The 9,966-nt window shown below is 35.2% G+C and overlaps 2 protein-coding genes across 2 annotated transcripts; one reads left to right on the forward strand and one right to left on the reverse strand.

The window, feature by feature from the left end:
* The first annotated feature begins 550 nt into the window (after window positions 1-550).
* Window positions 551-1,399, forward strand: LOC123899315 (plastocyanin). The gene has a single exon (XM_045950424.1). The coding sequence runs from the start codon at window positions 713-715 to the stop codon at window positions 1,214-1,216; it is 504 nt and encodes a 167-aa protein (XP_045806380.1). The 5' UTR covers window positions 551-712; the 3' UTR covers window positions 1,217-1,399.
* A 121-nt stretch (window positions 1,400-1,520) lies between these two features.
* Window positions 1,521-8,650, reverse strand: LOC123899314 (phospholipase D delta-like). Its single transcript, XM_045950423.1, has 10 exons — window positions 7,427-8,650; window positions 6,490-6,606; window positions 5,823-6,017; window positions 4,935-5,216; window positions 4,777-4,845; window positions 4,519-4,666; window positions 3,872-4,020; window positions 3,584-3,754; window positions 2,855-3,055; window positions 1,521-2,462 (listed from the first exon to the last, which is right to left on the reverse strand). The coding sequence occupies exons 1-10, from the start codon at window positions 8,342-8,344 to the stop codon at window positions 2,169-2,171; spliced, it is 2,544 nt and encodes an 847-aa protein (XP_045806379.1). The 5' UTR covers window positions 8,345-8,650; the 3' UTR covers window positions 1,521-2,168.
* Between the last annotated feature and the right edge of the window lie 1,316 nt (window positions 8,651-9,966).

Here is a 9,966-nt window from a genome sequence, read left to right on the forward strand (position 1 = left end):
TTTTTAATGTTATAATGAAAGGTGTTTTTGTGAAGTTCTTGTGTTTCTTTTGGGAGGGGGGGTAGGAGTATAAATGGGGAGTATCTGAAGTTAAATCTTCTAATAGTGCAGTGACGTATGGGTTAATCCAAGTGGGCTCTTCTCACGCCCCTCCCATTTTTTTTTTCAAAATTATCCTTTCAAATTCTACAATTTGAATGCGTTTTTATCGATTTATAGATTCAAAACGCCGGTTCGAATTATAGAAACCTAACGTTTTTAATGTACTAGTAGATCAAAGTCAAGCTTTGTAAAGCTTAGTCAATTCTCACCCTAACATGTATTTTTACCATCATTTCATCTTGTATTTTTGTTTTGGAAAATGTTAAATAGTGCGCCGGACAAATTTTAAAACCGGCTCATTTGGCATACTATGAGCTTTATCTACCTCAAAAACCAGGGAAAAAAATCTAAGCCACGTAGGAGGATAACATCCAACCCAACCAATCACAACAATCTTCATTAGATAACGTACTTTAAGCCCATGCACTCTGTGGCACATCTTCATTATCTAAATCACACATTCCTCCAAACATCTCAGCCACACAAAAAACCAATCCACTCCTTTATCATCCATTCTATAAAAAATCACTCTTTGTGTGTCTCCCCTTTGATTCCCTTCAAACACATACAAAATTCAGTAGAGAAGAAACTAACTAATCTTTGAGATAAAATGGCCACAGTCACTTCCACCACCGTTGCTATTCCATCATTCTCAGGCCTTAAGGTTAACGCAATCAAAGTTAATTCCATAGCTAAGATTCCAACTTCAACTTCTCAATTACCAAGGCTTTGTGTGAGAGCTTCACTCAAAGATATTGGAGTTGCTGTTGTTGCTACTGCTGCAAGTGCAATGCTAGCTAGCAATGCTATGGCTGTTGAAGTGTTGCTTGGTGCTAGTGACGGGGGTTTGGCTTTTGTTCCAAACAATTTCACAGTAAGTGCTGGTGACACTATTGTATTCAAGAACAATGCTGGTTTTCCTCACAACGTTATCTTCGATGAAGACGAGATTCCAAGTGGGGTTGATGCAGCCAAGATTTCCATGCCTGAAGAAGATCTTCTCAATGCTCCTGGTGAGACTTACAGTGTTACTTTGGATGCTAAGGGAACATACAAATTCTACTGTTCACCTCATGCAGGAGCTGGTATGGTTGGACAAGTCACTGTTAATTAAATTAAAATGTCTTGTCACATCTTTTTATAATATGGTTCGTTTCTGTTGATTTTGTTCTTGTAGAAGAGCTTAATTAATCGTTGTTGTAATGGAATACTATTGTATGAAATGAACTGGTGTGATGTAATTCATTTACTTCAGTGGAGTCAACTTTATAAGTGATTAATATGGTTTAAATTTAAATATGTGGTTGATTACACTTACTAGATATATCATGTATTGAAATTCAGTAACTATCAATCAGCATAAGGAATTTAGACGTAGTTAACTACTAATTTTTAGGTGTTCAAACTTCAAATACATGTACCTTAATCATCCCCTTTGATAAATGATACTACTAGTACACCAATTAGGAAGGAATAATAGGGTAACACTAATACAATATCAGAGGATGTACATCCATTTTTTAATCCAAAAAAAAGGAAAAAAAAAAAAGAAGAGAGGATGGACATCCATTTCATATTGATCTTAAGTCTCAACACGACTTTTAAATATAAAAATAAAACACTAAAGTCTAAAATTTTAAACTCTGTTTTTACCGGTAGGTGTGAAGTCCCCGTTGGAACAATTGCAACACCATCCTAGAAATCAAGAAGCGTTGGGACTGGCGTGGGGCTAAGAAATGATGGTTTATTATTAAGTTACTTGAAGCCCCAAACTCTATGTAGCAAGCAATCATTACAACATATATATAGTGTGGTTGTGGCATACACAGCCCATTGCATACTATACAGTGGATAGTTATAAAAAATCAGGGGCAAGGAGCCGCTAAATTTTTGCCCGGAATGTCCTGCAATCCAATTCTCTCCCTTATTTGAGAATGGAAGGTTATTAGGCATCACATTGGGTTTTCCAGAATCACATGCATTGTGATTTTGTAGCTACACTTCCTTCACTTCATAGTTCACCATGATTCTAACGAAAACTTGACATGATACCAAACATGCTACATCTATGTAGTTAGAGCATCGGGAAAGGTAGAACGGCAACCTAGCACCTTGCCACCGACATCTGGGAAATACTCAAATCCAGGTAAAGAACATACTTTCCCATCTGCATTCACTTTGATGGGATATTGCATAATGTGCCCTTGCAATGGCTTAAAATCATCAGCTGTATACTTTTTCCAGTTTTCTTTAGCAATCGTGTTCACATTCTCCACACATTCCAAACTTTCAGGCTCGTTGAAGCAGTCATGTATGGTCCCTAAGTGCTCTGCCCACAAGGACATTCTATACCCATATACCTGCAAATATCTCAATTAATTAAGTCTTTGTAAACTGATATCTTGGGGTGTATTTCTTAGATCTCTTAAGGGTAGAGGCCTAGAATTAGAAAGATGGAGAGTTTCATTTCTCACCTAAAGTCACTTTGAAAGTATACTTTCTTTTTTTCTTTTTTTGATATTGAAAAGTATACTTTCTGGTAAAACAGTTTTTATGCCGTCCAAAATTATACTTCCAGAGAAAACACAGTTTTATGCTGTTTGGAATTATAATTCCGGACAAACATTTTCTTTTCAACCGAAAGTATGCTTCCGGACATGTGCGATTTTTTTAAAACATGGTGGAAAAAGAAGTTCTTAAGATAAATTTACTATATATATATATATATATATAGTAAATTCATTGTACAAACCTGACCACGAGGATGTCCCATTTTCTTGTTCCATGTATGACGGGGTTGATATGCGCCCATTGCTATCTCGGTATCTCTTGATCCAGCCAAAGATCGTTGATTGATATTGGCAGACCCAACTATCACATATTCATCATCCACAACCATTCCTTTGGCATGTACATAAATCATAAATCGTTGGAACTTTTGTGAAGCTGAAACCTAATGATTATTGCAGGAAAATATTAACCTAATGATATCAAAATAAGAATACCAACCCTGAACTACATTTCGACCAACTAGATTGGTCATATACTTCACATTCACAATCCAGTAGTACTCTACAGAAATGCAGCAAGCAAGAACTGCAATAAATAATGGATTAACTATTTGAAGTTTGAACTCCTTAAAACATACGACCTGCAGTATTTAATTACGTCCTAAACTCATTTTTTCCTAACTGTTACAAACGTAAAATTTAAAGGACTTTTGGATGCATTTGCCTAAATATAACTAGAACAAGGAAACCTATTAGATGAGTCTTATTTCAATAAATTAACCATTTTAGCTTTAGGGAGAACAAAAAATAGATAGAAGTCCCATATCAGATAAAATAGTGAGACTAAAAGGGTTTATAAGTAATGTGAGGTGAAAGTTCACAAAATTTAGACCAACCCCTAAAGTTCAATATATAAAGCACTCCTCCAATTAAGCATGTGCTAAAAATCTAAAATCATTTTGAACAATTACCGTGTCGCCATGATCACAATGTGCATTATTTGGACTTGAAACTTCAGCTGCAAACTTCTCTCGGTTACCAAGACAGTAAAAATTGAGGTAATCTTGTGGATGGCTATTGTCAAGTTTCATATATTTCAATTCCCGAGCTATGATTTCATACATCATTTGCATAGTTTGTCCCTGAAAATGTGAATTCCTCCTTAATAAGCATAACAATAACATTTGATTGATTGGAAATTTACCTACTATTTTAGAATTTTACATACTATGCTAGCCACGCTTTTTACACTATATTACCTGAAAATAGAGCATTTCTTGCACGGCGGCAGAAGAAGGGACGCCTTCGGGCCACATTGGAATGACAATATAAACAGTAAATCTCTCCCGGGATCTGATCTTACTGACAATCTTTAGTGCCAACTCCATTGGAATTAAGTTATCAGCACCTGATCATAGAATGGATTATTAGTATTAGTAAAAAATGTTAAAATAAAATACTAATAAAAAAAGATCAACGATAAAAAACAAACCTTGTCCCACTGGACAGATTTGAAGGTAAAACAATGATAAAAAAAGGATAATTCATGCCATATAGATGTTTTGGCTATACAGTTGCTCAGAATGCAAAGTGATCAAGAGAGCATGGTTTGGGCAAGTTTCAGGTTTTGAAGCAAAACAATGATAAAAATATTGACATTTCAATTTTCAAGTGATAAAGATAGTTTAGCCACACAATAACAGAACGTAGCTTATAATTCCTCATGGTAATATGAAGTTGCACAATTACACTATGTGAGCATGAGCATGGTTTTGCAAACACTACAATATTGAGAAACATTCTTAAGTTAAGTAACAAAAATTCAATCACACTCTAATTATGAGCAATCAAAGCTGTAAGCAGATGCAACAAGTTACATGAATAAACATTAATATTCTGCCAAAACCTGCTTCTTTGTAAGATGGCCAAGCAAAGGATGATCCAATGAAGTATTGATTCTCAATATAGATAAAATGCTGAGCGGATCTGATGGCATGTATGTAAGCTGTTTGAATACTCTTATCTATGACCAAATTTTTAGCACAAACAAGATTCTGCAATGGGTGATTTTCATTAGTGAGATGGGAAAACCAAAGGCTCTATAACATATAGCCATAGATCAGCTTTATGCTTGTTAAGTTCATCTTATAAAAGATTAAGTCACCTGAGCCCCGGCTTCATATGTATTCTTAGGAAATCCTTTCAAAGAGCCTGAATCTATGGATCGAAAAACCTGTGAAAAAAAAAAGGAATCAAATCATCTGTAAAGAACAAAACAAAATGCAAATAGAAACTATACTTTAAAGACATTGAACTAGTAACCTGAACATGCCAATTTTCAGGGTCATCTTCCTTTGAAACCCATAATTCAGGATCATCATTTGGCATTGATTCAGAAGGACTAAGAATCCAAGAGATGCGTTCTAACTTAATCAAAGAATCATCATGCCAGTGAGATACTCTTTTGAATTTTTGACCCAACTCAGACCATTTGGTGGCTTTCTTCCATCGCTGCTCAAAATTAGTGAGTATATCATATGCAGCGGGCCCTTCAATTTTGCAATGCAGATCATGCCATGGTTGCCTTGGACACTTGGTTCCTTCCTATTATTAAAATGGAGGATAAAAAGAAATTTCACTTGGTAAGAGTGTCCTGGCAATCTCAATATTAAATAAAACCTCAAGACAATTTATGTTTATGAAGTATTAGAGTATACATATCGGTTATAACTGTTACGTTTGTTTGGGATTAGTTGAGTTAGTTAGACACTCACTGATCCCTCCTTAACAACTGTATAAATATCTAACTCAGGTTTTCATTTGTGTATTGTAATCACTTCCTAAAGATTCAATGACTGTATTATGCAGTCATATTCATTCTCTTTGAAATTCCATGTTTCTTGAGTCCTTTCATTTACTACTGGATTTGAAGTGCCAATAACACTGATAGAATTCTAACATGTCGAACTTGCTCAAAGTTTTCTGCCTCTACTTTAACATATTAATCATAGTACATGCTAAAACAATGTCGTATATGAATATTAAGACTTCAGGCCAAGAAATACTACCAGGTTTTAAACAAAGAGGAATGTTCCCACTTATTAGAGAAGGAAACAGAAACCGGACATGTCAGGTTAAAAACGAAAAGTTCATAATGCTGTCATTTGGAATGTTAATATGAAGAAGAATTGACATAGATTTTTAACTTACCACAAATGTGGGATTATGAAAATCATCCTTATAAACAGTGTCCAAATCACGGAAAATTCTATGCTCAGGTGTATCATAACGGCCATCACAAAGATCTAGACCACCTATAAATGCGGTTATCTTCCGATTATTGCCATGTGCTTGGGTATCAACGATCACACATTTCTGATGGTGCGTAAAAAGTGTTCCGACAACCTGAAATGTAGTGCAATGAATATAGTCAAACAAGTCTTCCAAGCAATATTTTTTTCTTTCGAAAATTTCTGTTGGGATTCATAAAAAGACAATTATTGATTGTGAAAGAAAACAGTTTTTTTTTGTTTGCTTTCAAATTACAACTAATAGGCCATACAAAGGAAAGGATGGCCACCAATCCAGTAGCATGCTAGTTGACATTATAAGGATTGAGGAAAAGAAAGAAAATGGATAAAAGAGACCATAATATTCTTGTGTAATTTGGAGTTAGATTTTCACATGAAAAATTTGTTATGCATGTGAGCATCTTAGATGAGTGTATACAATCCATCCTGTATGGCCAATAATAATAATATATTAAAACTTAGAATGATACTATAAAAGGATGGAAAGAATGATCAAGTATGCAGAACTTAAAAACAGAAACATAAAATAGTCTAGGAAAGCTACTAAACCATAGCATAAAGCATGCCTGCTGCTTGAAAATGCTAAGCTTACTGCTGGCATATCGTGGTGATAACACACATGTAACTGAAGAATGCTTGAAAAACTTTCGAGTTTCTTCATCATGAGTCTGCATTATTCCATTCTGCAACCAAATTATTAACTCGTAAGGTTCGGAAAAGGCTCAACAAACACCAAATGAAACTTGGCAGCATGCCAAAGAAAGTAAATATGCCCAAACAGCGAAACCAGTAACTCAATTCATTAACAGTCAAATTAATGTAAAACGAAGGTGACAACAGTTGAGTGTGATATTCTTAAGAACGATGTTAGATGTTCTGAAGTTACTTTTAGTGGTCCCCAAATTTTCACATGTGATTTAAGAACAATCCCCTAGTTGTGTTCTCAATTTACCTTAAAGCGTCCCACAATTCACCACTAGGGCATGTCCTTGTATAGTATCTCTACTTGCATATTATTGACATTTCACTCAACATCAATGCTAGAAAAAATTAGCTAGAAACTGTTTTTAGTTCTTAAAATTTAACAGCATTGCATTGGAGATGCTAGCCTATATCATAAATCATTGACCAACATGTATGAAAGTATCTGTCACCAGGTATACATTTCACTCAACATGTACAATCCAAATTGAATACGGAAATTCACTTTTAAAGAAGTAGGGACATCATCAAACTGTTCCTATATAGAGTAAGGTAAAGTAAGGATTTACTTAATCAAACACTTTTTCTTCCATTTTTGGAAAAAGGAAGAAGTGGGGAATATGGGACAACGACTTTCTACTTTTTCTTAAATTATATTACTAATTAACACTATCTTCTCTTCAAGCCTAGAAACATGAGGAATACATGAAAATCAACAAAAATATATTGAAAAAACCTAATGAATCTATAACTTTCACCTGAATTAAAATGATTAATAGGAATACAAAAACAAAAAAGTACCGTATTGATGAAAAATTTGCTGTGTGAAGTTTTATCATCCCAAACCAACAGTAAAACTCGCAAACCTTCTTGTGATTTATACTTGAGTAATTCCCCCAAATTCAAATTTCCACCACTTGGTAATGGTTTTGTTGGTTCTCTAACAAGCTTCACCTTATGGTAAATTGACCAACCAACAATATACACCATATGATGTGCTTCCAATATTGCGTGACAAATATCTTCCCAACATTTCCCCTGCTGAAATTCAACACCATCATCCAATTCAATCCCCGGCAACATCGAATCCGGAACGTGTGCATCTTGATACAGCGTCACCGATCCTCCTTTCCGAACAGGAAAATACGAATCCCGAACCGAAAACCTCTCCAGATCAGGCACAATGCCGGAACGGTAAAGAGGATTATCATCACACCTGGTGAATTTCATCTCAATAAAAACCGCGCAATCAGGTTTTGGAGGTTTACCGCCAGAACCTATAATCGGAAACCAATCACTGATATATTCACCTGATAAGATCCTCTTAGCAGAAACGGTTGCGATTCCGATCAATTCAGCGCCAAACATGTCATTATCTTTCACGTATAATTCAACCTGAGAAACAGGATGAGCCAAAGGAATTTTAAAATGCTCTTCCCATTTCGGTGATTGCGAGTTTGAAATAACACGCGTACGCGCCACCGTAGCACCGGCGAGACAAACGGTTACGTATGGATCACTGGTGATTATCTTATGATGATGATGACGTGGTGGATGGTTTTTACCACTGATTGAATTGCTGCATTTGTTAATAGCGGAGAAGAATCTTCGAAAACGCTCTGAAAACATGTCCATGTTTGGTAAATAACGAGCCTCAACGATCTTCAAATCGAGGTTACCGTGAAGGTAAACGACGGAGTCTGATTTCTGAGGAGTCATTGTTGTTGCCGGTGACGGAACCGTCAACGGAGATAGAAAAGAAAGAAATGTGAGGGTGTGATAGGGAGCGTTGAGAAGGAAGATGAAACGCTCACTATCACCAATCGCCGTTACGGAACGGCGACAGCCTACAGCATTGCCGTTACGAACAGAATTTTGTTTTTGGTGTAAACTGGGATGGGAGAAAAATGAAATGAAATCAAATATATATAGAAATAATTAATTAATAATAATGTGATGAATATGAATTTGGAAAATGAGGTTGGTTGAGCGAGAGAGAAAAAGCAAAGATTAGCCACCACCAGTTTTGTTTCTTGTTTGGACTTGCTTCTAATTTTGAACTTAAATTATTATAAGAGAGCGAACATGATGACTGCGTTGGACTTGGATGATGTCTACTGTAGTTCAAAAGAGGAGACTTTTAAGTAGATTTTTTTTTATTTGGGTTAACATGTCCATAATAGGCCTGAGCATCGGTCGGGTTCGGGCCGAAAATCATTAAATCGATAAAAACCGCAACCATTTAATTTGGACTCAATTCCGACCGTATATATCTTCGGTTTGTTCGGGTTCGGGTCATACGGGTGGCGGGTTGAACGGGTCGGTTATTACGGGTTATATCGAAACTTTGTTTATATCTAAAACTCATCCATTCTCCAAAAATTCCTAATTTTCGAATAGTTTAATACCTCGTACACAATGCAACAAATGATAGACGAAATAAATTAAAAAAACAAAGAGGGTTAGATGCAGTTACTTTATTTCAATATGTAGATCTAAAGACAATAAAATATCAAGTAGAAGAGACGTAGAAATTAAAATAGATCTAGAATATATATATATATATATTTTTTCTCACCTTCTTCATGACCATATTATTAATTATAAGCTTTGTAAAATATAACATTTTTATCTTATATCAAAAATGGATAAAAATAACAAAGAGAATAGTATATGAGATTGGGAGGGAGAGAATGAAAAAAATTAATTTGCATCTAATGGTTGTTCGGTCGGTTTCGGTTATGCAGAGATAGAATTTTAGAGACCCACACCCGCCCGTATGCAACCGTGCATGCCCGTTTTTTCGCAATTTGTTGACCCGAGACCCGACCCGCACCCGACCGAATGCTTCAATATATTGTCGGTTATATCGGTTTCGAGTCGGGTCTCGGGTTCATGTTCACCCCTAGTCCATAAGTTAAGATATCCCGATATAGAAACTCAATATTTAATGATACAAAAAATTTAATGCTTTAAAAATTAAAATGCACATATTAAAATTTAATAATTTCTATTTTTGCTTCCTTAACATGTCCCCTTAAGGCACATGTTAACATTCTCATTTTTATTTTTACAAAATTCTTTAAGTAGATTAAATAAAAGAAAAAACATAAAAGTTTGATCCGTTTAGAATAATTTTTTTTTTTTGAGTTTATGCGAAATAGTTTATATAAATAACTAAGTTTTTATGTATTATTATAAGATTGTTAATGTAGGGAACACAGGGTACAAAGGAATGTAGGAGACTTTCGTCGTCGAAGTTCTTGTATCGTAGACTTGTTGTCGAAATTGTTCGCTGTTAAAGCTGGTTAGGTGAGATGAGAGAGATATATGTAATGTGA

This window comes from Trifolium pratense, linkage group LG7 (assembly GCF_020283565.1).
Source record: "Trifolium pratense cultivar HEN17-A07 linkage group LG7, ARS_RC_1.1, whole genome shotgun sequence".
Lineage (NCBI taxonomy): Eukaryota > Viridiplantae > Streptophyta > Magnoliopsida > Fabales > Fabaceae > Trifolium > Trifolium pratense.

Coding starts and splice junctions, on each gene's coding strand:
- LOC123899314 (XM_045950423.1), bottom strand. CDS start 8,344: ATGACTCCTCAGAAATCAGACTCCGTCGTTTACCTTCACGGTAACCTC. Junction 6,607..7,426: donor GCAAATTTTTCATCAATACG/GTACTTTTTTGT, acceptor ATTTGGTTGCAG/AATGGAATAATGCAGACTCA. Junction 4,667..4,776: donor CATATGAAGCCGGGGCTCAG/GTGACTTAATCT, acceptor CACCCATTGCAG/AATCTTGTTTGTGCTAAAAA.
- LOC123899315 (XM_045950424.1), top strand. CDS start 713: ATGGCCACAGTCACTTCCACCACCGTTGCTATTCCATCATTCTCAGGC.